General features: G+C 45.7%; 1 protein-coding gene across 1 annotated transcript; it reads left to right on the plus strand.

Annotated features, from left to right (window-relative positions):
• The first annotated feature begins 14,540 nt into the window (after positions 1 to 14,540).
• Positions 14,541 to 15,233, plus strand: CLDN14 (claudin 14). Its single transcript, XM_009089539.2, has one exon. It carries the CDS (start codon positions 14,541 to 14,543, stop codon positions 15,231 to 15,233), a length of 693 nt encoding a protein of 230 aa, XP_009087787.2.
• The last annotated feature ends 385 nt before the right edge of the window (positions 15,234 to 15,618 follow it).

Consider the following 15,618-nt stretch of genomic DNA (forward strand, 5'->3'; position numbering starts at 1 on the left):
AAATTTGACACAATCCTACTTTCAAAATAATGTTCAGGTTGCAAAATTGAGCAATCATAAAAGTCAGGAAATTTAAAAAGTTAGTACGTGTCTTTCAATGTTAGCTCAGCAACAGCAAATATATGTAGTGAGAGGAGCTGGTGCTTGCAATTTCTGTGTGAAATTTGAACTTTAAAAGTCTTCTTGTTGACCATTAATATGCAGCATAAACTATATTGGTTCTTTAATGTCTTGAAGAGGCATCTTAATCATGGCTGTGGAATTCAGAGGGGGCTTGGCTGTGAAATAAATGAAATGGCACTGCTGCATGGCTGAGTTGTTTTGGGGGTTTTGTCATCGCCAGGAAAGAAAGGGAATTTCACCTGTATTATAATCACCTCAGAACAACTTTGGGATGCTTATAAAAAGCTGTGATTTATACAGTTAGGGAACTGAACTAATCTTTTGGGGTTTTTTTTTTTTTAAGAACTTCTGTGGTGAAGAGACCACAGGGCTTCCCCCTTGCTGGCAGGAGAAGGAAACCTCCCCAAACGAACGCGCTCCGCCTGAATCAACACCGAGCTGGGCCACAAAATGTTTCCAATGCAGGATGATCTTTCCAGGCCAGATGGAGGAGCTCTGTGTGGTGGTTTAACTCCCCATGAAAGCCTAAATGCAGTGTGATGGCAGTGTTTAGATAAGGCAGATGGAGAGCCCAGCTCGGGCTGGGTACTGCAGAAATGCTGAGCCTTATAAATGAGCTGTACTGCGCTCTGGGATTTTCCTGGCCGAGCCTTTCAAACCCCAGGCCAGATTAAATCATCACAGCTGGGGAGAAAATATCAAGAGCTGAATAACTACTTTATGAGAGCTGTAAGAGTGTGAAGGTTTTAAGAAGCTAAATAATTATGGCACTCTCTGAGAGCCACAGGAAAGATGAATGAGCTTGTGGCCGACAGCGCTGGTTCTGCTGATGTCATTCTGAAAAACAAATGAAAACATCAAAAATGTGGGGAGAGTTTCACACATGGCCAAAGGCACAGCTAAGGGAGCAAATACAGGTTAAAGCGTGGCAGTGAGGAGTCCAACAATGGCTCAGCTCCAAGGAAAAATGACATTTTGGTGCTTCCAGGGATTTTTAGGTGAGGTTCAGTGCCCCAGGTCGGGTGCAGGAAGCCACGAGCATCCTGAGCTCTGTGTCAGTCAGCTTTGGGCTGCTTTGGTCATGGAGCTCTGTCAGCCTGGGAATGTCTCCCATGGAGGTATGAAAGTGGCAGGATCTAAAACTTTGTGTAAAATCAAAAATTCCAGAATGGTTTGGATTGGAAGGGACCTTAAAGATCATCTCACTTCAACCCCCTGCTGATGCCTTGTGCAGGCTGCCCCAGAGCAGAGGTTGGGCAGAGCTCCAGAACAAAGCAGGGATTGATTCCAAGGATCTCCTCCATGGACCCACCTTGGGCAGCACCAGAGCCCAGCCAGGGCTGCACCCAAGATGACCCAAAATGGCCCCAAAATGCCCGGCTGGGCACGGGGTCTCTCCCTGGGATCAGCTCTGCTCCATTCCCACCTTGCAGTTCATTGTCCCAGCCCAGCTTTAGCCCAGGCACTCCCACCCTGCTTGTTTTTCTCTCTCCAGCCCACGGGGTTTGTGCTCCTGGCCTGAGATTGGGATCATTTGTCCTTGGTGCCCAGCTGGAGCAGGAATTGTTTTGTCTCCCTGCTCTGTGCACAGAGCTCTCCATCCCATAATATGAACCCAGACCCACACACTAAAGCAGCACAGAATCTGAAAAATAGAAAAGCTCCAACCTGAGGCATCACTGCCATGGGCAGGGATGCCAACCATTAGACCAGGTTGCTTCCAAGCCCTGTCCAGCCTGGCCTTGGACACTTCCAGGGATCCAGGGGTACCCCTGAGTGTCACCAGTGCAAAGTTAAGGCAAACACCTAAAGGAGAAGAGCTTTGGATCAGCTTTGATCCCATCCCTTCCATCAGATGGGTTCTGGGGAGCTGCTCTCTGCTCACACCAACACCAGCCAGTCCAAACCTCTCCTCAGAGGTGGCAGAGGACAGTGGGGATGTTTGGCCAGTCTGGGGCTGCCAAACCCATTCCAAAACTGCATCTGGAGCAGCTGTGCCAGCTGACATCCCGGGTTTTGACAAACCTGGGGGCCACAGGTGTCACCAATCCCATCTGTTCAGGAGAGGTGCAGTTTGTGCAGCTCACCCAGCTGTGTGTAAATTCAGCAGGAATTCCCCCATGGAAAGGGGGCTCAGGCCTCGGCAGGGGCTGCCCAGGGAGCTCTGCAGTGCCCATCCCTGCAGGTGTCCCCTGGAGGTGGCACTGAGTGCTCTGGGCTGGGCACAGGGTGGCCACGGGGCACAGCTGGCACTGCCTGGGCTGGGAGGGCTTTGCCAGCCCCAGGGATTCTGTAAGGAGCTGGGAAGGGGCTGGAGAATTCCTGAGGGAGCTGGGAAGGGGCTGGAGAATTCCTGAGGGAGCTGGGGAGGGGCTGAGCCTGGAGCAAAGGAGGCTCAGGGGGCCCTTGTGGCTCTGCACAAGTCCCTGCCAGGAGGGGACAGCCGGGGGGGTCGGGCTCTGCTCCCAGGGCACAGGGACAGGAGCAGAGGGAACGGCCTCAGGCTGGGCCAGGGCAGGCTCAGCTTGGCCAGCAGCAGGAATTTGCCCATGGAAAGGGGGCTCAGGCCTTGGCAGGGGCTGCCCAGGGAGCTCTGCAGTGCCCATCCCTGCAGGTGTCCCCTGGAGGTGGCACTGAGTGCTCTGGGCTGGGCACAAGGTGGGCATCAGGAACAGCTTGGACTGCGTAATCTTGGTGTTTTTTTCCCAAATTTAATGATTCTGGGAGTCTGTCAACCAGACTCAGCCTTTGGGGGGAAATAAAATGGCATCTGGGATGAAAACCAACAGAAAAAATGAGACATAATGTCCATGTTTAGCCTTCATGACCTTCAAGGCCCAGCTAAGCACCGAGTGACTGCGAAATGATGTGACAATTTATGAAACTTCTGAATTCCCTCACCCTGCCAGCTCATGCCAGCTTGATTTTTATGAGCACAAGGGCTGGAAAGCCAATTTTTCCATCCAAGCTTTAGCTCTGCCTGATGCCTGTGCTGCACAGGAACAGCCATGTCTGGGATAAATCCTTGGGCTGGATCCATGGGCTCCATCCCAGCTGCCTCAGCCTTGGGAGCCACGGCTCCAGAGTAAACTCCAAACAAACAGCAGAGTCTGATGTCACTAATCTGGGTCTTTACCCAGGATTAAATCACAGATGCACGTTTTACTGCTGTCTCTCTCATTGATTCTCATTTTACTGCTTCCCTGCCTGGATCAGTCTTATCCTTTTGTTCCTGCTCCTTCTCCAGACCTCTGAGCTGCTCCTCTCATGCAGACCATGGCTCTGCCCCTTCCCTGGGCTTCAGGTGCTTCTGCCAGGGAATTCTGCCCCAGTAATTTTAGTATTTCTCTGTGCAGCCTTCCCAGCTTGGTTTTACCAACCCTGCACCAATTCCTTCAGAGATCCCTTTCAGCCTCCACACTGGCAGTGCAAAGTGATGTGAAGTCCTTCTTACCATCTGCTCAGCCAAGCCCTTCAGAATGGGCTCATTTTACTTTTTAAATTAATTTTATTTGATTAATCTCTCACAGCTTGATTAATTAATGCCTAAGGATGAGAGATTTGGGTTGTGCTCAGGTTCACCAGACAGGTGAGCGAGGTTCCACACCCTGGCCTTGTAAATTCTGTTGTTTTAACCTCCCAGGCCCTCTCACAAATATTTTCAGGGGAGAAATAAAAGCAAACAAACCCAAACAGGGCTGGTAAGAATGGTAAGAAGAGCTCCCTGCTTGGATGTGGGTGAGAGTGGGCAGATCTGAGGGGGAGCAAGGCCTGCCTGGCTCACAGCAAAATTCTTCTCTTCATTCCCAGCCCTCTTTGCTGTTTGAAAGAGGAGATTAGGAATTGAAGAGAAGTTTGAAAGGCACGTTGTAACCCAGCCTGATCCCACACCCACCCCCTCTGCCATGGATGGGGCAGTGCAGCTGCTGCTCTCCCTGCCAGATGTGCAGCAGGAGAGGAGCCCCAACCTCTGCTCACACCCCTGCAGCCCCCAGCACCTTCCCGGGCTGGGAACCTCCCTGGATTTACAACCACACTTGCACCACCTCAGAATTTCCCCAATTTTCCTCCTGGGTGCCAGGGAAGGTTTTTTGGGTTGTTTTGGCTTTATTTTATGGTTTACTCCTGCTTGGGAGCAGCCCCACATCATCTGTGCTGGATTTAAAACTCTCTTTTTTTGAAATACTCCTCAGAAGACACCAAATGTTTTGTCTCCATCAGGGAATTGTGCAGCTTTTGGTGCTGTGTTATTTGGGGTTTTTCCTAGAGGAGGAAACTGGGAGTTTCATCTTCACCCTGAATTTTTATTGAAGTCACTAGACCCAGAAAAACTGGAAAGGCAACACAGAAAACAGAAGAAGGTCTACATTTTGGTTCCATTAATTTTAGTCCCCAAATTTTAGAGTTTTGTCCCCTCGGTCCCACAGACAACCAGGAGGGCACATTTAGGGAGAGTTTTGTGTCACATGTGGCATTAATTGCCAGCCCCCTCAAGGGCTGCCACCTGCTTTTTGGGGTGGATCATTTGTCACATCTTGAACTCAGCCTCTCAGTCCTCCCATAAAATCTGTGGTGTGGAAAAAGAAAAAAAAAGAAAAAAAAAAAGAGTGAAAGAGCAAAATGATCTGACTGTGGTTATAAAATGATTGATGTGGTCAGAGGAAGGGATATTCACATTTAGCTCTTTGGTTGGCATGTGAACAAAAGCTCTTGCAGCTCATATTTTCACTGAAGGAAGCCAAGGTTCTTAGTTTTGAATGATAATAAACATCCACCATGGGATAACAGAGAGGAGGATATTATAATTTATTATATCTACATTTATTAAGTATATTCTGCATGCCATGGACTATTTAGTTCTGCCCTTTATTTATAGTATTAAAATACACACCAAAACCCTTCATTTCTTTTCAGAAAGTGACTGGAATTGGTTTACTGGAATAAAATAATAATAATAATAATAATAATAATAATAATAATAATAATAATAATAATAATAATAATAATAATAATAATAATAATAATAATAATAATAATAATAATAATAATAGGTTTACTGAATCCTGGGGGGTTTGTTTGCCTCGGAGACTCTGCTGGAGTAGTCAACACCCCCCAAAAATGGCTCTTTTCTTGCACTTGACTCTGTGGAAGAGTTCTCAGTACCTGTCTGGATAATCTGAAATTGGATCTGTCTGCAAACACACAAACACAATGAAATCCTGTGTATGAAAATGATAAATCAACATTTATTTCCTTGAGAGCCCATCTCTCCTTTGGAGGTGGAAGGGAAAGGAATCATTCCCAAAGCTCCTGGGCAGATCAGAGATGCCAGATTCCATTTCCAGGGGGTACCAAACACAACAAAAAAAAATCAGTGGCTGATGAGACAAGGTGGTGAAATGCTCAGTGCTGTTAAAATCAGGTGATTGGTTCTGTGGGAAATGGATTTATAGAAAATTCTTGAAGTTTAATAGAAGGCTCAGCCAGTGTGCACCTGTGTGCAAACCTTGGGACAAGAAATGCTGCCTTAGAAATGCCCTGGAACAGGACAGACATTGCTGGGAGAGAAATGGAGCTGGAAACAAGTTCCAAAGGAGATAGTTTTGTAAATAAGAGTAGATATTTTAGAGAAACAGAGCTGGGAAAGATGCATTGCAGTGGGACCCACCAGGGGTGATTTTGGATGATTGGCTTTGAGGCATTCACAGCATGGTGTGGCTAAAGCTGACAGGCCAAGAAACACTTAAAATGTCCTGTAATTAGGGAATAATCAGCTTCTAATTGTAATTCTGTATTGTCACACCCTTCTTATAAGATTAAAAATAGAATAAAAGTTGTTAAAACTCCTCTCAGTTTCCCCATCTGTAAGTCAAAAAAAGGCATAATCCAACAGGTTCCACTGGCACTGGTGGCTATTTTTTGGGTGATAACACTGATTTTTTGATAATTTTGACTTTTTTCCTCTATGAAAAGAACTCCAGCTGAGGGTAAATCCATGGGTGCTTGAATCCCTGATGATTTACACTGAGCCATTGCTCTAAATTTCAGGTAGCATATTTTTTAATAAGAGCATTGCTCTGAACCTCCTGTAGCATTTCTTTATAAGCTGGGAAAAGACAAGAGTTTATCTCAATATTTACAGATGGGATTGGAGTAAAAATACATCTTTGGCAAAACCATAGACGTGAGAATCAAAATACAATTTTTTTTTGTGTGTGCGGTGGGACCGTTTTCCCTCCCAAATGAGAGCAGGCAAAGCAGGCTCAGGAATTCTCCGTGCTGGGAACAAGCATGTCCACTTGTGGAACATGATCTGTGCAGCCAGGGCCAGGCTGTGCGTGGGCCGGGCTTTTATCAGCCCCGCAGATGAGAGGGCAAGGGGGGCACCAACATCTGCACAAAGCCCTGGAGCTGCAGTGACGCAGAAAGCCGGGGGATTCCTGTCTGCTGGCAAATTCCACAGAGCCCCGGGATCAGGCAGGGGGGGATGGAGCCGGGGTAGCCCCGGGGTCAGGAGCTCTGCTCGGGGCTCGCATCCATCATCCCCGCACCTCGGTGCAGGGAAAGGAGGGTGGGCAACTCACAGCGGCTCGGGAAGCAGAGTTTGGAGCTCTGTCCTCCCATTCCATGTGTGCGGTTTGGGGGCTGCTCATTGTCTCTGAGTTACTGGAATTCACACTCCCCTATTCATATTGTAATTTATATATTCTATATAGCATTGTCTCTGAGTTACTGGAATTCACACTCCCCTATTCATATTGTAATTTATATATTCTATATAGCATTGTATCTGAGTTATTGGAATTCACAGTCCCCTATTCATATTGTAATATATATATTCTATATAGCATTGTCTCTGAGTTCTTGGAATTCACAGTCCCCTATTCATATTGTAATATATATATATATTTATATACATTGTATCTGAGTTACTGGAATTCACAGTCCCCCATTCATATTGTAATATATATATTCTATATAGCATTGTCTCTGAGTTCTTGGAATTCACACTCCCCTATTCATATTGTAATATATATATTTATATATCATTGTATCGGAGTTATTGGAATTCATACTCCCCTATTCATATTGTCATATGTATATATTTTATATATTATTGTATCTGAGTTATTGGAATTCATACTCACCTATTCATATTGTAATATATATATTTTATATATTATTGTCTCTGAGTTAGCGCAATTCATAGCCCTCTAGTCATATTGTAATTATGATATGTAATATATAGTAATTATTATATATACATTGTATTTATTTATTATTCTGTCTGAGTTATTGCAATTCATAGCCCTCTAGTAATATTGTAATTATGATATGTAATATATATAATATATGTAATTATTATATATACATTGTATTTATTTATTATTGTATCTGAGTTATTGTAACTCACAGCATTCAATTAATATTTTAAATATTATAAATTACATATATGTATATCATTTATATTATTGTATCTGAGTTATTCATAGCCCTCTCGTCATATTGAAATTATTATACATTATATATATAATAACATATGTAATTATAATGTATACATTGCATTTATGTATTACTGTATCTGAGTTAGTGTAATTCAAAGCCCTCTAGTCATATTGTAATTATAATACGTTATATATAAAATAATATATTTTAATTATTATACATATTTATATATATATAATTGTATCTGAGTTATTGTAATCCATAGGCCTCTTCATATGGTAATTATTATATAGTAATATAATTATTATATTACTATATAATAATTATAATATAGTATATTATATAATATAGTTAATTATTATATAGTGTATATAATATTGTAATTATCATGTATACATTATATTTAAGTATTATTGCATCTTAGTTACTGTAATTCACAGCCCTCTATTCATATTGTAAATATGATAAATTATATATATGTATATCATTTATATTATTGTATCTGAGTTATTCATAGCCCTCTAGTCATATTGAAATCATTATCTATTATATATAATATATTGTAATTATAATAAATACATTGCATTTATGTATTATTGGTTTTGAGTTATTGTAATTCATAGCCCTCTATTCAGATTGAAATTATTATATATTATATATATATATTACATGTAAGAATGTATTGCAATTATTATATTTTTATATATAGAATTGTATCTGAGTTATTGTAATTCACAGCTCTCTATTCATATTTCAATTATTATATATATGATATTGTAATTATTTTATAGATATGTATAATTATTATATATATGTATATATATAATTGTCTCTGAGTTATTGTAATTCATAGCCCTCTATTCATATTGTAATTATTATATATATTTTATATATAATATTGTAGCTATATATATGTGTATATATGTATGTATGTATATTTTATATATATATATAATTGTCTCTGAGTTATTGTAATTCATAGCCCTCTATTCATATTGTAATTATTGTATATATTATATATATAATATTGTAGCTATATATATGTGTATATATGTATATTTTATATATATATATAATTGTCTCTGAGTTATTGTAATTCATAGCCCTCTATTCATATTGTAATTAATGTATATATATTGTAATTATATATGTGTGTATATATGTGTGTATGTATATTTATATATATATATACACAGTTGTCTCTGAGTTATTGTAATTCATAGCCCTCTATTCATATTGTAATTATTATATATATTTTATATATAATATTGTAATTATACATGTGTGTATATATGTATGTATGTATATTTATATATATATATAATTGCCTCTGAGTTATTGTAATTCATAGCCCTCTATTCATATTGTAATTAATGTATATATTATATATATAATATTGTAATTATATATGTGTGTATATAGGTATGTATGTATATTTTATATATATATATATATATATAGTTGTTTCTGAGTTATTGTAATTCAAAGCCCCTCTTGCAATTCAGAGATCTCTGTGCTTGCCCAGTTCCTCGAGCGTTTCCCTCCAAATTATTCGGGGTGATTTTCCCCGCTGGGTTTTTTGACTGCCTCAAGCCTTGGAGTGTCTGACATTTCCTGTGGCAGATTCCTGCAGTGCCCAGAAACACACCCCGAGAGCCAACGCAAACCCTGCTGCTCCTTCTCCCAGCTGCACTGCCGTGCACCAGCCCAACCCATGGCCTCGTTCTGTGCATGCCCTGCCAACATCGACTGGAGCACTCCCGCCTTGTTTGGTACCTGGCTCTCACCTGGCCTCACTCCTGCTCCCCCCTCTCATCTTATTTGTGGTATTTAATGGTGCTGAAAATGGTTCCCAGCCCAGTTAACTGCACCCTTGTTGCTATGAGGTTCTGTGAGTTTTAGGCTCCCCCTCTCATGTTATTTGTGTTATTTAATAGTGCTGAAAATGGTTCCCAGCCCAATTAACTTCACCCTTGTTGCTCTGAGGTTCTGTGAGTTTTGGGCTCCCCCTCTCATCTTATTTGTGGTATTTAATGGTGCTGAAAATGGTTCCCAGCCCAATTAACTTCACCCTTGTTGCTCTGAGGTTCTGTGAGTTTGGGGCTCCCCCTCTTATCTTATTTGTGTTATTTAATGGTGCTGAAAATGGTTCCCAGCCCAATTAACTGCACCTTTGTTGCTATGAGGTTCTGTGAGTTTTGGGCCCTCCCTCTCATCTTATTTAATAGTGCTGGAAATGGTTCCCAGCCCAATTAACTGCACCCTTGTTGCTCTGAGGTTCTGTGAGTTTGGGGCTCCCCCTCTCATGTTATTTGTGTAATTTAATAGTGCTGAAAATGGTTCCTGCCCAATTAACTTCACCCTTGTTGCTAGGAGGTTCTGTGAGTTTTGGGCCCCCCCTCTCATCTTATTTAATAGTGCTGAAAATGGTTCCCAGCCCAATTAACTTCACCCTTGTTGCTGTGAGGTTCTGTGAGTTTTGGGCTGTGCCCTTGCCCCTTCAGCCGTGGCACAGCCTGGTCCCAGAAGGGCATTGTGATCCCCAAACTGGCCCCTTGCAAAATCTTGCTCAGTGCCATCCCGTGGTGCAGGTGCTTCCAGAAACTTCTTTCCAACATTCAGCCATTGCTTTGTTGAAGACCTGAAGGAAATCTGATGTGTTGCCAGTGGCATAACCTGCTGGGGGTCTGCATGCTCAGCTCTCCTCTCACTGCCAGGGTTCCTGGTGGCTTCCCAGGGCAGCACAGCCCCTCTGCTGACCCTCCTTCCCCAGGCTCAGCCCCGGGGGTGTTGCTGTCCCACATGGAGGGGCCAGAGCTCTCCCATGGTAAGATCTAAGGGAGAAAAAATGCACCAGCACAGCCCCTGAAACAGGATCTGGGCTGCCACACTGCCCAGGAGGGGGAAGGGGAAGGGCAGGGCCGTGTGCTGGGTCCAGGCTGAGCTGCAGGAGCCAGCCCGGTGTCTCCCCATCATCTCCATGCCCAGGGGCTCAGGGCACCCTTCCCCTCTCACTTCTGCCACCAAAAACTTTCATCCCACAGCTGCCTGGGCTTTCACAGCCTTCTCACATCCTTCGTTTTATTTCTTTGCGGTTTTTGGTTCTTGTGTTTCTCCCAGACTGAATTGCTGGCAATGTCTGAGCAGCTCATCCTAAACACAGAATTCCTGAGGTTGGAAAAGCCCTCCCAGCCCAGGCAGTGCCAGCTGTGCCCCATGGCCACCTTGTGCCCAGCCCAGAGCACTCAGTGCCACCTCCAGGGGACACCTGCAGGGATGGGCACTGCAGAGCTCCCTGGGCAGCCCCTGCCAAGGCCTGAGCCCCCTTTCCATGGGCAAATTCCTGCTGCTGGCCAAGCTGAGCCTGCCCTGGCCCAGCCTGAGGCCTTTCCCTCTGCTCCTGTCCCTGTTCCCTGCTAGAAAGGAGTGACTCTCAAGTGAGAAAGCCAAATTTGCTCACTTTCTAAAGAAATAGCAACAAACACAACCCACACAGGAAAAATAAAAGGTGATTTTTGATTTAATATTTGTCTGGCTCAGCCCACAGGGAACATCCAAGCCACCACTCACCTGATCCCACGGAATGTTCCTCGGCTGAGCTGTAAAGTGAGACATTTCCACCAGGCTGCTGATGTTCCTGGAGATAAAAGGTGTTGAGTTCCTGCTGCTTTCACCACTTGGCACGAGGAGGGAAGGCTGGTGCCCAGCACTGAAAGTGTTACTGAGCACCAGGGGCAGCTGGAACTGCTGAGGGAGGCACATGGAAAACATGACGCCGAGCAAGGGAGGCTAATTAACGCTGGCTGCTTAAATTAGAAAGCTTTTAATGGCTAATGTTTAAAAATAACAGCTTAATGACATCTAAAAATAGCTGCTGCTGAGCCCCAGAGTGGTTTGACCTCCATTAAATGGGGGGGTCCATTTCCCAGGACCGGGGGTGTAAATCACATTTTCCTTTGAGGTCCTGCTCTCCCCAGGATCAGCTGCAAAGCCTCGTGCCTGACCTCGGGAGCCTCCTTGCAAATGCACCAGAGTGAGCTGGATCCCTCCTCAGGAGGGTGGGCAAGGTGTGGATGTCCTGGGTGGGATGAGGAATTGGAGAGGATAAATCTTGGGTCATGCTCACCATGAGGGAGTGAAAAAAGGAGACTCAGGGGTGCCCCCATCCCTCTGCCAGCTCCTGAAAGGTGCCTGTGCTCAGCTGGGGCTGGGCTCTGTCTGCAGCAGCACTGACACAGCCAGAGCTCACAGCCTGGAGCTGCACCCAGGGAAATCCAGGCTGGAGAGCAGGGAAAAGGTTTTTCCAGCAAGGGGGAGAAAGTTCTGGCCTGGCTGCCCTGGAGGTGGTGGAGTGCCCATCCCTGGGGGTGTTTAACAAAGCCTGGAGGTGGCACTGGGTGCCAGGGCTCAGTTGGGCTGCTGGGGCTGGACTGGACTCGATGGGCTTGAAGGTCTCTCCCAACCTGGTCATTCTGGGATTCTGGGAATTCTGTCTTTTGCCCAGACCAGGCAAAAACAGGGATGAGGAAGGTGGTGCTGGGATTTAGGACACAGGAGACCCAAGCTCCATTTCCAGCTCAGTTGCTGATGTCTTGTGAGATGTCTTGAGGTCCCTCATGGTCCTGCTGTGACCCAAAACAATGTGGAGATCTCCCTGATCCTGGAGGAATATTCCCAGGATAATTTCCCTGAGATGTGTGGCGTGCTTAGATCCAGATGCACCTCACAGAAAACAAATAATAAGAATATAAAAGGGGAAAGTACTGCTTAATTTTCCTTAATATTGGAATCAAACCCAAATAACCTGCAAGGCAAACATACATGAGGACTTCCCGTGGTTGGGACAGAAATAAAATATCTCCAGTAGTGCTGGAGATATTTTATTTCTGCTCTTAATTTGCTCCTTTGTGCTGTGCTTGGCCCTGACTCATGGCCTGTCATATCTGTGATAGCTGAGAGAAATCTGCAGCCTGACCTCCCCTGGAATGGTGATTTCTGACATAAAACCTTCTGTGATTTTCTCAGAACCTGCAAATGAGGTCAATTCCTTCAGCAGCCACATCAGCTCAGGTGTTTTCATTTATGGCTTACACAAAGAGAACCTGAAAGGCCAGGAGCTGGCAACAGGAGGAAAAACTCTCCTAAAAGCAGGCACTCCAAAGAAAAGCTGCTCTTTGCTTTGCTCTTCCCTTCCAGGCAGCAAATCCAACATCCCATTCCTGCCCATCCCATGGCAAATTCCAAATAAAAGGAATGTGTAGGAGCACAGAGTCCTCAGCCAGTGGTGTTGTCCTGCCAGGCCACAAAATCCTTGTGCTTTTCCATTTTCCCTTTCTTTTCACAACATCCAAGGGATTGTTTTGGTAAAAGATGACCCATGCTGCAAGAACGAGGGAGAGAGACAATTTCCAAGGGCTGGAGGGACAGGACACAGGGAATGGCTTCAAACTGAAGAGGGCAGGGTTAGATGGGAAATTGGCAATGAGGAATTGTTCCCTGGCAGGGTGGGCAGGGGCTGGGATGGAATTCCCAGAGCAGCTGGGGCTGCCCCTGGATCCCTGGCAGTGCCCAAGGCCAGGTTGGACACTGGGGCTGGAGCAGCCTGGCACAGTGGGAGGTGTCCCTGCCATGGAACTGGCTGATCTTTAATGCCCCTTCCAACCCAAACCATTCCATGATTCCATGATTTGGCTGTCAGGCAGAGAGCAGTGAAAGCCACAGCAGCAGAGACCACCCCTGGCACTGATGTCACCCCAAGCACTCCAGCCTTGTTAGGGACAAGTCTGAGATCATGAGAACGTGGAGCAGCTTTCACTTTGCTCCCCCTGCCTCCTTCTGCTGTCCTGATGGCATTGATTATTGATCCTGATGGTTTTCCTCCCTTTTCCTGCTCAGGTCAGCTCCAGCAAACACTCCCACTTTCTCCTCTGAGCAGGAGTTCAGCAAGTGCACGGGGCTTGGCAGAGCTGGAGCCTAAACTCGTTCCTGTTTCTGAATTCCAAGCTGGATTGTGACACAAGGGTTATTTTATATATTAAAATATCATGTTTCTGCCCACACACATCATGTGTGATGGATAACAGAGCTGGCAAGGCAGCCACTGGAAAAGGCCACTTAGTCTGGGATTTATACAGGAGGAAGAGTTGCCATTCCTTGTTTTCCAGCTTGGATTTATGCACGACCAAACTGTGAAGGTGTTGTCCCTCAGAAGCTCCAGGATGTTCGATTCCACATTTCACCCACAACCTGAAATCACGACCTGAAGCTCCCCAGATCCTCATGAAAATTATTCCCCTTTGAGTTACTCTATTGAAATGCAGCCTCAAGAAATACTGGCCAGTCAGGAAAGCGACTTTAATCCAATATTTGTTATCCTCTTCCACAGGTTTTAAATCACTCTTTTTGCTCCCTACTTTGAGCAAATACACCCTTATTGTTTTCCTAGTCCTGCTATGACCTTCTGGGAATGTTTTCATCGTGTAAAACAACCTGCAGTTCCCTACTTTATAAATCTCCTTCATTCCAAGTGTTAACACTACCTAATTCTCCACTTTAGAGAGGAAATCGTGTTTGTTTTTTTGAAGAGCCTGCTGGGAAGAGGAATATTTGCATTTCAAATGTTTTTTTTCCATTTCATAAATTGTCTTGAGTTCTCTTCCCAGCGGGCAGCACAAGGCTGTTTATATAAGGGAAGAGGGAAGCTTGCTTTCCCATTACTTCCACAAAAACACGATTAACAGCGATAACTATGCTAATTATTGCCCTCGCTGCACTTGAAACGCACCTCACTGGCTGGAGAGGCAATGCTTCGGGGTAATAATTAACTCCTTTTTCCCTCAATTACCTTTTATTAGGAGAGCAGGAGGTGTCGGGGCCAAAGAGCCGCAGATCTTCCAAGAAAACCTCGCGCCTTCCAAGGCAACCCAAGCGGAGGCGCCTCATTCAGGGAACCGCGCAGGACAAACATTCCCATGGCCAGCTGGGCCTTGGAGCTGCTCGGCTTCTCCCTGAGCCTGCTGGGCCTCGTTGGGACCTTCATTGCCACCATCCTGCCGCACTGGTGGCGCTCGGCCCACGTGGGCACCAACATCATCACGGCCGTGGCCTACGTGAAGGGGCTGTGGATGGAGTGCGTGTGGCACAGCACCGGCGTCTACCAGTGCCAGGCCTACCGCTCCCAGCTGGCGCTGCCCGCCGAGCTCCGCGCCGCCCGGGCCATGATGGTCACCTCCTGCCTGCTGGCCCTGCTGGCGGCCGCCGTGGCCGTGGTGGGCATGAGGTGCACGCGCTGCGCCGAGGGCAGCCCCGCCAAGGCCGCCATCGCCGGCTCCGGCGGCGTCGGCTTCGTGGCGGCCGGGCTGCTCTGCCTGGCGCCGGTGTCGTGGTGCACCAACGACGTCGTGGTGGATTTCTACAACCCCACGCTGCCCGCTGGGATGAAGTATGAGATAGGGCAGGCTCTTTATCTGGGGTTCGTCTCCTCGGCCTTGACCATCCTGGGTGGGGGCCTGCTGTGCACGTCGTGCCCCGGGAATGAGGCGCCTTTCCCGCCGCGTTCCGGAGCGCCTCCGTCCTCCAGGCCACCCAGTGCCTCCAAGGGCGACCATGCTCCTTCCCTGACATCTGCATCCCACAGCGGCTACAGACTGAGCGACTACGTGTGAGTTCTCCCGGGATCTGCCCCGGGAATTCTGTGCCTGGCTCCAGAGAACTCGGAATGGATGTTGAAGTTTACCGTCGTTCGCTCCTTCCAAGTTTACCGTCGTTCGCTCCTTCCTCTTCTTCCCGGAGGAGGAAAGGATGTGGGTGCAGAACTGCTGCCTGTAAAACCTGGGAAATAAAGGCAAAGGAGGCTGAGATATTCCCAAGGCAGAGATATTCCTGTCTACCTCCCATCACAGCTTTCCAGGTAATTCAAGAGGTATTTTGTTAAAAATCAGAGTTTGGTTTGGAGTCGGTGCCCTGTGAAGCAGAACTGGCCACATCTCTTTGTTTCTTCCCAAAAAAAAAAGACAGTTTTCCCTAAAACCTGGAATTTCTTGGGGATAC

The sequence above is a fragment of the Serinus canaria genome, chromosome 1, assembly GCF_022539315.1.
Source record: "Serinus canaria isolate serCan28SL12 chromosome 1, serCan2020, whole genome shotgun sequence".
In the NCBI taxonomy this organism is placed as follows: Eukaryota; Metazoa; Chordata; class Aves; order Passeriformes; family Fringillidae; genus Serinus; species Serinus canaria.

What these genes read in the sequence shown, in the direction of transcription:
- CLDN14 (XM_009089539.2), top strand. Translation starts at nt 14,541, where the DNA reads ATGGCCAGCTGGGCCTTGGAGCTGCTCGGCTTCTCCCTGAGCCTGCTG.